The sequence below is a fragment of the Drosophila busckii genome, chromosome 2R, assembly GCF_011750605.1.
Source record: "Drosophila busckii strain San Diego stock center, stock number 13000-0081.31 chromosome 2R, ASM1175060v1, whole genome shotgun sequence".
NCBI lineage: Eukaryota > Metazoa > Arthropoda > Insecta > Diptera > Drosophilidae > Drosophila > Drosophila busckii.
This window is the reverse complement of record NC_046605.1, coordinates 9766278-9782025: the sequence shown is the minus strand read 5'-3', so window position 1 is coordinate 9782025 and position 15748 is coordinate 9766278. Positions and strand designations below refer to the sequence as shown.

Sequence of the window (15748 nt, the reverse complement as noted above, 5' to 3'; positions counted from 1 at the left end):
GTTTTTCAGCTCAGCCATTATTCTTCATGTGTGTGTGTATTGATAAAAGCAAACACCAAAACTCACACGTACGCAGGACAAAAAGTAGCTCACACACACACACTTGCAACATTTTTGCCCTTTATGGCATTATTATGATGTGTCTATGTGTCTATGCCATTTATCCCTGTCACAAAACCCCCCCTCTTGGCATTATTATGACCAACCAAGCGCAAATCATTAAATCAGTAGTGCAAAAGGAAACAGAAATCGCTCTCTCCCTCGCTCCGCCCTCACTTTTTATGAATTAGTGCTCTATTGAAATTGAACTGCATGCGGATTTTGTTAGCAATCAAGTGCAACTGTTCTATTCCAAGTATTTGCAGTTGGAGCTGAGCTGCAATTGTTTAAGATAGTTGGCACAGCTTTAACAAAGTCTGCTCCAAGTTTATGCGCGTTTTATTGGTTTTGCCTTGAATCACAGTTTGCTCAATAGAATGCCTGCATCAATTTGCAATTTTCAACAGTTGTCAGAGTAGCGAACGCCCTTAACTGCAGGGATGTCGTTGTCATGCGTGCTTGACTCTATAAAATACTCTAACCCAAGGATATATGCAATATTTGAAGTGTTTGAAATGTGTAAATAAACTAAACTAAACTATTAAATATACAGATGTATTTAATTTATATCATTAGAATTTATATATTATGTAGCATGTTTTTTTTAAAGGAAGTGTATGCTGCTCTCTATGTCGACTGCGTTTGACAAAAAATTCGCAATTTTTATGCCCTGCACTTAGCGATTTGCCACAGCAGCAACAACAAAGTCTAGATGGATTCGCTTTTGTGATTTTTTTGTTGTCATACACAGTACATGGTACTTGCTTATTATTTTTTACCACCCCCTTTTGTTTTTTATTGGGGGTAGCCCTTATAATATGCCGTCGTCGCGTGCTAATGTGATTTGGCTATTAATTTTCCACAGACAGACATCTAAGCCTGCGCAAATTGAATTGCTTTTCGCTTAAGCGAGCGGCTACTGTGTCTAGGCGCCGTCTGCGAACAGGATGCGCCTCAGCCTTTGGCCTGGTCTTATCAGCACGCAGTTGTGTGTTCTTTTTTTATATGCTTAATGCCTTGTCGCGGCTGTTAAATTTAAAATCAATAGCGTACACTGAGCGCTGCTCAAGTTGTCTTGCTCAGGCTGTGAGAGTTTAGGGGATCTGTGGGGCATTCCCCAATTGCTGCCTGTCCAGACATTTGGGCTAATTTATTGTGTTATCTTTGCGTGTTGGTTGCTCCTTTGGGTGCGCTTGAGAGTAGCGCAGACAAGCAGAGGCGATAAACGAATATAAATTGCCGCGCTAGACAAATGGGAATTGCTAGGTGCTTATATCAATTAAAGATTTTTAAAGCGAAACGCTTTTGTCTATGCCAACAATGCCAAAAGGTACAAGTTTCCTGCATTTTTTCACATGACTCAACTGTTTTTTCTTCTATTTTTTGTATGCCAAAATAGTAACAATTGCAACAAAATTGATTTCAACTCTATTGTGTTTGCTCAAAACACAATGATAAATGGTAAGGCAGGTGAATTTTGTGTTTCGGCCTTTGCTTTTGGGTAGCTGTAGCTGCAACGCAGTTGACTCCTGCTGTGCAACGAACTGTGGCAGCTGCAAAGACAAACATTTGCGTTTTGATATATTAATTGCTTAAGCATATGATGCATAGCTCTGTATACAGTAGCTGGCACTTTAAGCTAACAACCGACTTTGATTAGATTTATGCCCCCTTGAGCATAATCATTTTTTTTGGGTTTGCTTAACGCTTTATCCTGGTAGCTGATAAAGTGGCGCTTGCACGTGACCCACTAATGAGCATTTGTTTGCCCAACACATTTTTGAGGGCCACCCTTGTTGCGCTTTGTTTGGTTTCCTTGGAAATCTCAGCATTGTCTCCCACTCTCCTCTGCATATCATAAAAAAGTCATTTACTTTGGCTGCCCTAGTTAGAAATAAGTGAAACTTCGCTCAGCCATAAACTATAATCATAAAATGTTTGTCTCGAATTTTTCAGGCATTATAAAAGTTGGAAACAGGTAAGCCGGAAATTTTTGTTTTGCGGCATAATTAGCTGCCGCGACTTGACTGACCAAGATTTATGTCAACACGCAAACAGCAACAACAACAATTGGGCCTTCTTCAAGTCTCTCAGTGGCTGTGCGGTCTCCTGTCGCTGAATTTGCCGGAAATTGTAAAACTCTCAAAAGTCAAAGGTTACAAAGAATGTCTGTGAGAGCAAAAGATGCTGCCGCAGCTCATACGCTATATTTGGATTTTCGATAGCAGAGCATTTGTTGACAAATTTATAAGTTTGCTTAGGCTGGGAACAAATTTGTTGTTAAACTAATTAAAATACGTAAATCACTCAATAAGTGTGAGATACTTCCGAGGCTTCACTTGGGGCGCTTAATTAACCCACCACCAACAATGAATTTCAATTAAAAAATGCCGCTCAAATATGTTTTCTTAAAGTGCATTGTATAAAACTCTTTCATCAAGCCATAAAAAAGGCAAAACAAACAGCAAATGCAGTTTAACAGTTGCCCCTTGTTTATTCGCTTCACGGCATGCACTTGAAATTTTTATGCCACCCCTCGTATAAAGTAGCTCAAATATTTGTGCAAATATTTCATAGAGTGTGGGGGTGAACAGTGCCTTTTTTTATGTTTACTCTCCCTGCCCTCCACTCATACCTTAATGATTTGTCAATAGTCATTGTGCCAGTGGCGTTTATGTTGTTTGAACTCGCATGTTTATGAATTTGTAAGCGTATTACGTATATGTTTTTCCCCAAAAAAAAACACAACGCCACATGTTGCCGCTTCGCACGTCTTATCGACATCTTTGGTGGCCATGTGGTGCGCTTCTACCTTATTTGCCTCAACTTCTGGACAGCCCTTGAAAAAGTGTGCCAAAGTATCGATAAGTTACAATTCTTATACATATATGTATGCATGTGTGTGAGTTGCTTGGCCTTTGTTTATTTTAAAGGCACTCCTGCACCTTGGCATCCCGCACAGCAATTTTATGCCAGACAGCATCTGCTTACACAAAGCGAGCCAAAGAGCCCAATTTATGCAGAACAAGCTACAACAATGCTTATGCTTGGTTTAAGTATATTCCAGCTGACACTGCAAAAATATCCAAGTTCAGCCAATCTGCTACAAGCATCTGTATAGTTTCCAACTTAATGAAAAACTTAATATTATTCCATATGTTTCATATGGGTAATAATAACTTCATTTCAAAAATAATTTCCCTTAAAGTATGTAACGGTTTTTTGTCAAGCAGCGCACTGGAACGCAAAACGGAGCAAGCACAACGCAAAATGCTCACAACTGTTATGCTCGAAAACGTGCTGTTAAAGTAACATAGAATGTTAAATGCAAATGGGCGCGCATTTACAAATTCAGCAATTTGGAAAACATTTTGTCAGTGTATTTTGCTGTGACTATCTAAAATGCATTTGTATATCATACTTTTGTGACTTTTATGATCGCCAGTTTATCTATTAGCTCATAAAGTTGTGCTATTAAATCAACTTGTAATGAACATTTATGATTTGGTTAGATAAAACAAACAAATACTTGAACTTGCAAGCTTGTTTTGATTTCGACAACTGACGACAATAAATAAAAGCTGGAAATGAAATGTTCACGGAACTGACGCATAGCGTAATAACATGTTGAAGGGATTTACCAAAAAGGAGGAGCGTGCTCTCGTGCTTATCGAAATCATATTAAATTACTAGTATAATTAAGATATCGCCTAACGAGCCATACGAAATTCTTATTTGACCACAACCAAAGCAAACTGGACAAATGATTGGTAAACAATTTTATCCAAGCCATATCAAACACGCACACATGTGTACCATTATCTTTATTGACTTCAAAGTGCGAATCAGTGTCTATAAAATCTATGCAGCACCAAGCCCAACTTTTTCACTTGTCAAAAGTTAGTTGCGCGGCGGTGGGCAAAGCGAGCAGACAGCCAGAACATGAGGGAAAATCAAAAGGAAGAGGTAAGTTTAAAGCTGTTTATATGGGATATGACTAATGTCGATTTACAGTTTAATGATGCCTTGATGAACACATTGAAGAAATCGAAAAATCCCAACTCTAAAATAGATTGGTATTATGCGCCTGGATTTCTGCTTTTCTGGCTGGCGCTATTCTTTGCCGTAGTTGTGCCACTCTTCAATAAACTGCCCGATAGTGTGACCATTGCGGAGGAGTCTAAGAGACCAAATGAGTTTGTGGCAGAGCGCGCCCAGCTTGCGCTATACGATTATGATATCATTGGACCCAAAGTTGTTGGCAGCATAGCCAACGAGCAGCAAACAGTGGCTTTTCTGCTAAGAGAAGTTGAGAAAGTGCGTCAAGCGATGCGTGCGGATCTCTTCGAGCTGGAGGTGGATGTGCAAGCACCATCTGGCGCCTATATGCATTGGAATATGGTGAACATGTATCAAGCAGTGACGAATGTGGTGGTGAAGCTCAGCACAGTTGGCTCCACAAGCGAAAACTATGTGCTGCTCAACAGTCACTTTGACTCGAAGCCCAGCAGTCCTGGCAGTGGCGATGATGGCACAATGGTAATCGTTATGCTGGAGGTGCTGAGAGTAATGGCCACATCGCCATTTCCCTTTGAGCATCCCATTGTGTTTCTCTTCAATGGCGCAGAGGAAAATCCGCTGCAGGCTTCACATGGTTTTATTACAAAACACAAATGGGCAAAGAACTGCAAGTGAGTAGCAACAGCATTTAATGTTTGTTTAAATAATTTCATAAGCGTAATTGGCAGAATACTGCTTAATCTGGAAGTAGCTGGCAGCGGTGGCAGAGATTTGCTCTTTCAAGGTGGACCCAATCATCCTTGGCTTATGCGCGTAAGCAATCAACTATTTAATATAATCATCAATTTATTTAAATACATTTTTTTTTCTTTTTTTGTAGTACTATAAACAGCATGCTAAACATCCATTTGCCACAACAATGGCTGAGGAAATATTTCAGGCTGGTATTTTACCCTCCGATACGGACTTCCGCATATTTCGCGATTACGGCCAAGTGCCTGGTAGGTTTATGCTTGCCAATAGCGCTATAAACACTGTTCGCACTAAATGCGTATCATATACATCTTTTTAAAGGTTTGGATATGGCGCAGATAAGCAATGGCTATGTTTACCACACCGAGTTTGATAACTATGCCAATGTTCCACGAAATTGTCTGCAAAATAGCGGCGAAAATGTTTTGCCCTTGCTGCGTGCCTTTGCTAATGCCAGCGAGTTGTATAACGTTGAGGTAAAATGATTTTCACACAACTCATCCGTAATCTTATCTAATGCACATTTTCTTATTTGCAGGATCATCGCGCAGGACACACAGTTTTCTTTGATTTTCTAGGCCTATTCTTTGTCTTCTACACACAAACCACGGGCATTATCTTGAACTCCTGCATAGCTGCTGTCAGTTTATTGCTGGTGGGTCTGTCTTTGTGGCGCATGGCACGCCTGACGCATACATCGCTAGGCCAGATTTCCATTTGGTTTGGCATACTCGTGGCGTTACATGTAGTGGGCGTGCTGCTTAATATTTGTTTGCCACTGCTCATGGCGGTGCTCTTCGATGCTGGCAATCGCTCTTTGACTTACTTTTCTAATCAATGGCTAATGATTGGACTTTTTGTTATACCGGGCATTATTGGACTTAGCCTGCCCACAACGCTGTATTATAGTTTCAGAAAGAATGTAAGTACTTGCAGCTGCAGCAGTTTTTAACTTATTTAAATGTGTCTATGTTTATTTAATTAGGTTCCAATCAGTCACGCCTATCATCTGCAAATGAGTCTGCATGCCCATTGTGTTTTTCTTGCCGTATTGGCCATCATACTGACTGCCATGAATTTACGCACAATTTATCTCTGCATGATATCCATACTCTTCTACTCTGCTTCGCTCATTATAAATCTACTAAGCTCCTTGCATGATCGGGGTGAGTTATAGCTTATGCACTTGCTATTATTATGCTAATAGTAATATTTATTGATCTTTCACAGGCTATTACTGGACAATAATTACACAAGTGTTCCAGCTGATGCCCTTCTTTTACTTTTGGTATCTCTTCTACATGTTTCTGGTTGTAATGATACCCATGATGGGACGCAACGGCAGTGCCATAAATCCAGATCTACTAATGGCAACTCTTTGCGCCCTGGGCGGCTTTTTTGCACTGGGCTTTGTGGTAAGTCAAACTGCATTTGATGTATAATTCTGTATGATAATTCTAAATTATTCGCATTTTGCAGACACCTTTAATCAATATGTTCCGTTGGTCGAAATCACTATTGCTTGGTCTGGGCATTGTTACTTTCATATTCAGCATGATTGCCGTATCCGATGTTGGTTTTCCATATCAGGCCAAAACGAGCGTTATGCGCGTCAACTTTTTGGTAATTAGTCAGCAATTAAATTCTAACAAGTATTATAATTTTTATTTTTATCTTTAGCATGTGCGTCGCATATTTTATGAATATGATGGCAGTATAAGTCTCGAAGACTCCGGCTACTATTTTGATTTCCAGGACAGACGATTGAATTATCCACTCGAAGACACTTCACTGAATTTGCAGGGTCTAACTGGCATTGAGGCTGATTGTGAGGCTGGTGAGCTTATGTGTGGTGTGCCTTGCTTCAATCATCGCTGGTGCAAGGCACGTTCAACTGGTCGTTGGCTGCCGCGGTCTGAGGTGCCGATACCCGGCAACAACTCCTTGTTGCTCTTGGCCAAGACTATTTTGCCAACTGGCAATATAATGCGCTATGAATTTGAAATGAGCGGCCCACCACATATGGGCTTGTTCATTGATCCGCTGGATGATGCCAGCGTGAAGGATTGGTCATTCATACGCAATCCGCTAGATGAGCCGCATAAATATGAACGACCCTATCAAATATTTTTCTCCTACGGCAGAGACAACACGCCATTGAAATTTCACATAGATTTTGAGGTAAGTTTTGATTAATATAAATGAACTCTGCATTAAATTAAATTGTGTTTATTGTTGTAGAAACCCTCGCGCAATTTCAATGTGCCTATTTTTCGCTTGGGTGTAGCCTGGCATTATGTCAGCTATGATTTTAAGCGTGATGCAGATGGCATGAAATTTATAGCCGACTTTCCCGACTTTGTGCATGTGATGGAGTGGCCCACGCTATACAAACGTTATATATTTTAAGCTTTATATTATATGCAGTGTAAATAGTGTAGTTATACATATATATAAATAAGTAAACAAAAAAAAAATCTTGAAACCGCATACAGCAAATTTTTCTTCTAATGTCAGATTGAAATTTCAGCTTTGATAAACAATTTTCTACAATCTTTACAGCCGTCTAATAAAAATTTCGCAGTTACCAAGCTATAAAGCTTACCTTTTTAACAGATGCGCCTAGTTAAATCAATAAAACAACCTAATTAAGTTTTTGACAATAAATTTGAACAGCAAAAGTATATAACAGTAAATAATGCTCGTGCTGAGAGCGATAACAATCCATAAATAAATATCGATCATAAATATGTAAGTGTTTTTTTTTATATATTGCTCATAAAACGCAGACTAAAGATATAATATTTGATAAAAAGCTGACTAAAATAAGAAAACTTTTTATCGCTCGGTTTAGTTGAACGGCGCGCTTGGAGCAAGCATGGAGGATGACGAAGCTAATAGAGTAGGAGGCTTTGCAATTAGTACTAAATAAAATATATATAATATATATAATTTAGGAAGTTGTCGACAGCAGCATGGATCGAAATAAAATCAACACTATAATCGAGTTAAACGAAGAGAGGCGGCATAGGCCTATCGCTTGGTACTATGCGCCCACCTATTTGCTCTTCTGGCTGGCGCTCTTCTTTGCTGTTGTGGTGCCGCTCTTTAATCATTTGCCCACGGGCGTAAGAGAGTTCGAAGAGCCAGCCAAGCCGGGAGAGTTTGTGGCTGAACGCGCTCAGCGAGTGTTGCTGGAATTAGATCGCATGGGACCGAAGATTGTGGGCGATGAAATGAATGAGAAGACTATGGTGGAGTTTATGCTAAACGAGATTGAGAAAGTGCGTCAGGTGATGCGGTATGATCTCTACGAGCTTGAGGTGGACTTGCAACGTGCCTCCGGCGCCTATCTACTCGGTCAAATGATAAACATGTATCAGGCCATTCAAAATGTTGTTGTTAAGGTTAGCACAAAGAGTTCAAATAGCACAAACTATTTGCTTATCAATAGTCACTATGACACAAAGCAAGGTAGCACAGGTGAGTGAGAGTACTGCAGTTGCCTTTAAGTGATTTCAGTAATTAACATTGAATTGCAGGGACTGGCGATGCTGGCTTTATGATTGTTGTTATGCTGGAGGTTATGCGTCAATTGGTCACTTCAGAGCAAACATTTGAGCATCCTGTTGTCTTCCTATACAATGGTGCGGAGGAACAACCTTTGCAAGGCTCACATGCATTTATTACGAAGCATAAATGGTCCACTAATTGCAGGTAAGTTAATTACTTAAGCATGCAGCGATAGAATTATTTTATGCGTTATTTTGCAGAGCATTAATCAATTTAGACTCTTGTGGCGCTGGTGGTCGTGAGATTCTCTTTCAAAGTGGTCCCAATCATCCTTGGCTGATGCATGTTGGTTAAGCTGCAACTTTCATATTTATGTACTAATTAACATTCGCTGTTTAGTATTATAGACTTAATGCCAAACATCCTTTTGCATCCACTATGGCTGAAGAACTATTCCAGGCTGGCTTTATTTCCTCCGATACGGACTTTCGCATCTTTCGCGACTTTGGGCCAGTGCCAGGTAAACAAAGTCAGCCCAATAGCATCGCCTAAGTAACTAATAGTGCCTTTTCTATTTAACTCTAGGTGTGGATATGGCTAATACTAAAAACGGCTTTGTTTATCACTCCAAATTCGATCGCTATGATGTTATCTCGCGCGATTCTCTACAGAATACCGGAGAAAATGTGCTTGCCCTAGCGCGCGGCATCAGCAATGCGCCGGAGATGTACGATACTGACGTAAGTGTGCTTTCTCTCTTTGCCATATAGATAGCTTATCTTAATGGTTTGTTTTTCAGGCACACGCCGAGGGTCACTCGGTGTTTTTTGATTTCCTGGGCTTGTTTTTTATCTACTATGTGGAGATCACAGGCATAGCTTTGAACATAAGTTTCGCCCTTGCTGGCTTGGCTATGGTCTGTGTCTCGCTTTGGCGTATGACCAAGGTGACTGGACTGGAATCTAGCTTTATAGCCAGCTCTTTTGGCGTTATATTGCTGCTCGAGCTGGCGGGATTTGCGCTGGCTTTGCTTTTGCCGCTACTGATGGCAGCTTTGTTGGATGCTGGTGATCGCAGCATGGCTTACTTTGCCAACAGCTGGCTAGTGCTGGGTCTCTATATATGTCCATCCATCATTGGACTGATGCTGCCTGTGACATTATATTACACCCTTCAGCCCAGTGTAAGCTCAAGTCAATTTCATAACCAACTGTTACTTAATTGATTTATGTTTTTAGAAGCGGCTTCCTCACAGATATCATTTGCAAATGGCCGGACAGGCTCATTGTGTGATCTTGTCCTTGCTCTGCCTAATTCTAACAGCTTTTGGCATACGTAGCGCTTATCTGTTGCTCATGTCGCTCTTCTTTTTTGTAGGCGCTTTGCTGTTAAATATCTTGACTAATCTGCAAGATCGTGGTAAGTTCTATTTTGTTTTTGCTGCAATAAGCTTTGTTAACTCTAAGATATTTACAGGCTATCATTGGTGCATATTGATATGTGTTAGTCAACTATTGCCCTTTCTCTACTTTTCGTATTTGTTTCACGCATTTATTACTGTTCTCATACCAAGGAGCGCATTCGGTGGAGGTCAAAGCAATCCCGACTTATTAATTGCATTACTATGTGGTTTGGGCACAATACTCTCTATGGGCTTTGTGGTGGGTTAAGTTGGTTTAACAGTTTGCATTTATACATAAAATCATTTCTAATTTTTCTAGGCACCGCTCATAAATATCTTTTGGCGCCCCAAATGCATAATTTTTGGCCTGGGGCTAATAACCTTTATATTCAGCATGATATCCATATCGAGTGTGGGCTTTCCCTATCGCCCTAAAACAAATGTTATGCGTATAACTTTTCTGGTAAATATATGAGCTACAAAGCAGTGATTTTATATAATTTACACTTACTTATTTGCAGGAGGTACAACGCACTTTTTATGAGTATGACGGCTACATAAGCTTGCACGATTCTGGTTACTACTTTGATATTCAGGATCGACATCAGCTGGAGCCCATAAGTAGTAGTGTGGATGTAACTGATGCGGTTCCTTTAGACTGTGGCTCAGAGCTTATGTGTGGTGTGCCCTGTTTGCATCCTCGTTGGTGCAAAACTGCAGCCAAGACCGCTCGCTGGCTGCCTCGCCAGCAGCACGTCGAAATACCCGGAGAAACTACGCTAAAGTGTCTTAACAAAACTGAGCTCTCTGGCTATCGTATAAAATATGGATTTAGGCTTTCGGGTCCACCACACATTGGCATATTTCTGAGACCAGTAAAAGGTGCTAAGATGCTGGATTGGTCTTTTGTGCGCGGCATGCTGGACAAACCGTTCGTCTATAAGCCGCCCTATCACATATTCTATACCTGGGCAGCTGACAATTCGCCGCTTGAGTTCTCCTTGGAACTATTAGTACGTACAATGGAGCATGAAATGAATTATATAGAACTCACTTTATTTTTTGTAGAAAACTGATGGATATTTTGAGGAGCCTGTACTGGAAATTGGCATTGCTGCACACTATGTGAGTCACGAGCATAAGCGTGATGCTCTAAGCAAAGAGTTTATACAAGCAATGCCCGATTTTGTATATGTAATGGAATGGCCAGCCTCCTATACGCGCTATGTATTTTAAATATAATATTTATTATAATCTATATAACATATAATATAATAATTAAATACAAACAATAAAGCTATTACGTAGCCCCAATGCTTTGCACACAATTATTGTCATACCCATCATACGATGCACATTATCCGCTCGCTCATCAACAGAGCAGAGAAAGAGAACTCAGCGGCAGCAGCGCACAGCGATCGAGTCATGGGCTAGAGCATGAGATAGCAAGAAATTACATATGTATGTGTGACGCTGTAAGGTAACCAGAAAGTGTATGGACCGTTGGCATGTTATGACTGAATTTCGTCTGTTAAAAATATATGATAAGAATATTATATCCTTAATTTTCGATCATTTTTACAAACATTATAAATTGCTCATGAAAGTCCAAATTTAACTCTCAACATTTTAATTAATTTTATTCTTGCCATTAATATGCTTTTCAGAAATGATTTATATAAAAACAGCAATTTGTTTGATCAATTTTGAAACCTCTAGCATCCAAACAGAGATGAGAGCTTCAAATATGTTTTCAAAAAGCTTTTGTTGTTATTAAAGTCTAACAGCTATATTAGTTGACAAGTATGTAACTTTGTTAATGACAAGCTAATGTAAGCATATGTCCATTTGGTCAACTGTTGCGTTGACTATAAGAAAAACTTGTGTTAAACTTATGATAATAAATATAGAGTTACTTTGTATGTGTTCTTATCCAAACTAATCGATAGCTTTACTTTGCTTTTGGGAAAAACTTCCGATAATGGAAATTCCGTTTACTATACATTATCTTTATGGCTATCATAACTAAATCGTTAGTTAAGCAAGCTATTGATCATGGTATTGAATAGTTAGCTTCAGCCAAACATGCCTATCAATGACCCAAGTCAATGTGAAGTGGTTAGGACAATAAATCCACCTTATTAAATATTAGAGGCAACTAAAGCTAATGTTCCAAAGTACTAAATATTTGGTTTGCCCAAAATTATTTCAGTCTCGATATCGAAATCCATAAAATGAATAAAAGCAATTGAGCTATATAAAATATGTACATATATCCAATAACGATATCTATACTACACGCACACGCTAATTATACGTACATATCAAAGAAACCCACTTGCTTTAGATATCAAATCACAGTTGATAAAGCGTTGCCATTTGCTTAAAAGTTGAGAAAAATTTAACATACAGTTCAGTTAATTTACGTGCTCCGAGGTAATCATGACTGCAGAAAACATGGATAGCGACAAGGATAAAAATGTAAGCAGCTCACTAATAAGTGAAGTGTGTTGTACTAATGCTTTAATAATTTAGGGGAGCGGGCTAATCGAAGAGGATGCAAGCAGGCAACGCAATATCCTAAGCACTATAATAGAGCTGAACGCGGAGAAACGCCAGAAGGCCATTCCCTGGTACTATGCGCCCACCTATTTACTCTTCTGGCTGGCGCTCTTCTTTGCTGTCGTAGTGCCGCTTTTTAATTATTTGCCAACTGCCGTGAGAGAGTCCGAGGAGTCGACTAAGCCTGGTGAGTTTGTTGCGGAGCGAGCGCAAAAACTGTTGCTGGTGCTGGATCGCATGGGACCTAAGATAGTGGGTGATGAAATGAATGAGAAAACTATGGTGGATTGGATGCTAAGAGAAGTGGATAAGGTGCGTCAGGTAATGCGCGAAGATCTCTATGAGATTGAAGTTGATGTGCAGCGCGCCTCAGGTGCCTATCTACATTGGGAGATGATCAACATGTACCAGGCAGTGCAGAATGTGGTGGTCAAGGTCAGCACAAAGAGCTCCAACAGCAGCAACTATTTGTTAATCAACAGTCACACCGACACCAAGCCAGGCAGCGTGGGTAAGTAAAAGGAACTCAACTTATTATATGGGTTATAATTAATATTTTTAATTAGGCACTGGTGATGCTGCCTTCATGGTGGTAGTAATGCTGGAGGTCATGCGTCAATTGGTCATCTCGGAGAAGACATTCGAGCATCCAGTTGTGTTCTTATTTAATGGCGCCGAGGAGCAGCCGCTGCAAGGATCCCATGCATTTATTTCGCAGCACAAGTGGTCAGCAAATTGCCGCGCTCTCATCAATCTGGACTCTGCTGGTGCCGGCGGACGTGAGATACTCTTTCAAGGCGGTCCCAATCATCCTTGGTTAATGCGTGTAAGTTTTAAATAAGACTGCTAGCATGTTATCTTAGCTATCTTATCAGATCTATATTTAATCAGCTTTTGCTTTTACTCTCACTTGTAGCATTATAGAGAGAGCGCCAAGCATCCGTTTGCTACAACAATGGCTGAGGAGATATTCCAGGCTGGCCTTATACCCTCCGACACGGACTTTAGAATCTTTCGCGACTTTGGACCAGTGCCTGGTAAGTGCCTATATATAAAAACAACTGTACAATGTATGGAGAATGTTTAATCATCTGTCATGTCTTGCTTTAGGCCTGGACATGGCTGGTGCATACAATGGCTATGTGTATCACACCAAGTACGATCGCTTCGATGTCATCTCACGCGATTCGCTGCAGAATACTGGAGAGAATCTGCTCTCTTTGGTGCGCGGCATTGGCAACGCGCCAGAGATGTATAACACTGAGGTAGGTTCACTATCATTATCTTGATATTAACTGCTCGCATTTAATCTTTATTGCTGCGCCATAACTTAGGCACACTCCGAGGGTCACTCAGTGTTTTTCGATTTTCTGGGCTTGTTCTTTGTGTACTACGTGCAGTCCACAGGCGTGGCATTGAACATTTGCTTCTCCATTGCTGGCTTGGTGCTGGTGTGTGTATCGCTTTGGCGCATGAGCAAGGTGACTGGCCTGAGTCCTGGTGCAGTAACTGGCTCATTTGGCATAATGTTTGTGATGGAGCTCGCTGGTTTTGTGCTGGCCTTGGGTCTGCCGCTATTAATGGCAGTGTTCTACGATGCGGGCGATCGCACCCTGACCTACTTCTCCAACAGCTGGCTGGTGATAGGACTATTCATAATTCCATCGCTCATTGGCCTAATGCTGCCCGTGACTCTATACTATACGCTGCAGACAAATGTAAGTTGGTCTATAACTTGTGCTAATAGTTGAGTAAGCTTTAATCTCTATTGACAGCACAAGCTACCTCATGGCTATAATTTACAACTGGCTGGACATGCGCACTGTGTGCTCTTGGCCTTGTTATGCATTATTCTAACAGCTGTGGGCATACGCACCTCCTATTTGTTTCTGATCTCTCTGCTGTTCTATGTGGGCGCTTTGGCTATTAATCTGCTGTGCAAGCTACACGATCGTGGTAAGTTATTGCCATAACTTACTCTATACTCTATATAAATAATGCGCTATTTGTTGCAGGCTTCCTTTGGTCCATATTGTTTTGCATTTGCCAGCTGCTGCCCTTCCTTTATTTCTCCTATCTATTCCACTCATTTCTGGTTATAACCATACCCATGACGGCACGCAAGGGCACTGAGGTTAATCCAGATTTGTTAATATCCATTCTATGTGCCTTGGGCACTATATTGGCTATGGGCTTTTTGGTATGTTACTAATCTCTCAGAGCTGCTTAGCTAACTATAAATGAAATTTTCATATTCTAGGCGCCGCTCATCAACCTGTTCCGTCGTCCTAAATCAATTATTGTTGGTCTAGCGCTTATAATGTTTACATTCTGCATGATATCGGTATCTGATGTAGGCTTTCCCTATCGCCCCAAGACGAGTGTTATGCGAGTAAATTTCTTGGTAAGCTCTAACTGCACAGCTAGATCAGCGAACTGTATTAATTTGTGTGTTCTTTTGGCAGCAAGTGCAGCGCACTTTCTATGAGTACGACGGCTCCATAAGCTTGGACGACTCTGGCTACTACTTTGATCTGCAGGACAGACGCCTGGAGCAGCCGCTGGCTGAAACCATGGACATAAGTGGCATTGTACACTTGGAAAAAGAATGCGAAACGCAAATGATGTGTGGTGTGCCTTGCTTCAATCATCGCTGGTGTGAGGCACGCAAAGCGGCACGCTGGCTGCCACGTGCGCAACGCGTTGAAATTCCCGGAAGCACCGAGTTGGAGCTGCTGAATAAAACGATTTCAGCGGATGGCTATAGAGTCGTCTATAATTTCAAGTTAACGGGTCCGGGGCGCATGAGTTTGTTCATTAAGCCCCTGTCCGGTGTCAAAATGGTGGATTGGTCTTTCCTGCGCGGCATGTTGGACAAACCTTTCACATACAAGCCGCCCTACCATATCTTCTTTGCCTGGGCTGCGGATGATGCGCCTATTGAATTTTACTTAGAGCTAACGGTGCGTATGATTATTGATAGCCAACTTGTAAGTTTACTTAAAGTTTATGTTTGCAGAAGTTTGATGGCAAGTTTAATGAGCCAGTTTTTGAAATTGGCATCTCTGGACATTATTTGAGCCAACTGCATAAGCGCGATGCATTGAGCCAACAATTTATTAAAGACTTGCCAGACTTTGTGCATGCCATGGAGTGGCCCGCATCCTATGCGCGCTATGTATATTAAAAGATTTCCTCTCGATTTACGTGGCAAGCAACTGCTAAGACATGGGTGCCCCCCTAGATGATATTTATTTAAGTCAACATTCTTGAAAATTATAATTACTTCGATACGGAGTATAGTTAAAATTAAAAAATTTACGCTAATAATTGTTAACACAGACGTTAGCTTAAGTGAAAATGTAACAATTAAGTTTCTAGTAAATTTATTGTACATGT

The 15748-nt window shown here is 40.7% G+C and overlaps 3 protein-coding genes across 3 annotated transcripts; all 3 read left to right on the top strand.

The window, feature by feature from the left end:
- Nucleotides 1-4001: 4001 nt before the first annotated feature.
- Nucleotides 4002-7327, top strand: LOC108597255 (endoplasmic reticulum metallopeptidase 1). Its single transcript, XM_017983710.2, has 11 exons — nt 4002-4065; nt 4114-4790; nt 4848-4932; nt 5000-5120; nt 5194-5348; nt 5411-5794; nt 5858-6038; nt 6103-6287; nt 6352-6495; nt 6553-7053; nt 7114-7327. The coding sequence occupies exons 1-11, from the start codon at nt 4042-4044 to the stop codon at nt 7279-7281; spliced, it is 2625 nt and encodes an 874-aa protein (XP_017839199.1). The 5' UTR covers nt 4002-4041; the 3' UTR covers nt 7282-7327.
- Nucleotides 7328-7467: 140 nt separating this feature from the next.
- On the top strand, nt 7468-11023 carry LOC108597254 (endoplasmic reticulum metallopeptidase 1). Its single transcript, XM_017983708.2, has 13 exons — nt 7468-7623; nt 7727-7774; nt 7830-8355; nt 8415-8589; nt 8646-8730; nt 8785-8905; nt 8971-9125; nt 9185-9568; nt 9624-9804; nt 9862-10046; nt 10107-10250; nt 10309-10800; nt 10856-11023. Exons 2-13 carry the CDS (start codon nt 7751-7753, stop codon nt 11021-11023), a joined length of 2640 nt encoding a protein of 879 aa, XP_017839197.1. The 5' UTR covers nt 7468-7623; nt 7727-7750.
- A 1169-nt stretch (nt 11024-12192) lies between these two features.
- On the top strand, nt 12193-15641 carry LOC108595402 (endoplasmic reticulum metallopeptidase 1). Its single transcript, XM_017980628.2, has 11 exons — nt 12193-12268; nt 12323-12860; nt 12916-13175; nt 13266-13386; nt 13460-13614; nt 13684-14067; nt 14125-14305; nt 14365-14549; nt 14610-14753; nt 14815-15312; nt 15369-15641. Exons 1-11 carry the CDS (start codon nt 12230-12232, stop codon nt 15534-15536), a joined length of 2673 nt encoding a protein of 890 aa, XP_017836117.1. The 5' UTR covers nt 12193-12229; the 3' UTR covers nt 15537-15641.
- The last annotated feature ends 107 nt before the right edge of the window (nt 15642-15748 follow it).

What these genes read in the sequence shown, in the direction of transcription:
- LOC108597255 (XM_017983710.2), top strand. Translation starts at nt 4,042, where the DNA reads ATGAGGGAAAATCAAAAGGAAGAG. An exon ending in AAATGGGCAAAGAACTGCAA is followed by an intron (nt 4,791 to 4,847) that starts GTGAGTAGCAAC and finishes CGTAATTGGCAG; the next exon opens with AATACTGCTTAATCTGGAAG. An exon ending in TTATGCGCGTCAACTTTTTG is followed by an intron (nt 6,496 to 6,552) that starts GTAATTAGTCAG and finishes TTTTATCTTTAG; the next exon opens with CATGTGCGTCGCATATTTTA.
- LOC108597254 (XM_017983708.2), top strand. Translation starts at nt 7,751, where the DNA reads ATGGAGGATGACGAAGCTAATAGA. An exon ending in CACAAAGCAAGGTAGCACAG is followed by an intron (nt 8,356 to 8,414) that starts GTGAGTGAGAGT and finishes ATTGAATTGCAG; the next exon opens with GGACTGGCGATGCTGGCTTT. An exon ending in ATTACACCCTTCAGCCCAGT is followed by an intron (nt 9,569 to 9,623) that starts GTAAGCTCAAGT and finishes TTATGTTTTTAG; the next exon opens with AAGCGGCTTCCTCACAGATA.
- LOC108595402 (XM_017980628.2), top strand. Translation starts at nt 12,230, where the DNA reads ATGACTGCAGAAAACATGGATAGCGACAAGGATAAAAAT. An exon ending in ATAGCGACAAGGATAAAAAT is followed by an intron (nt 12,269 to 12,322) that starts GTAAGCAGCTCA and finishes TTAATAATTTAG; the next exon opens with GGGAGCGGGCTAATCGAAGA. An exon ending in CACCAAGCCAGGCAGCGTGG is followed by an intron (nt 12,861 to 12,915) that starts GTAAGTAAAAGG and finishes ATTTTTAATTAG; the next exon opens with GCACTGGTGATGCTGCCTTC.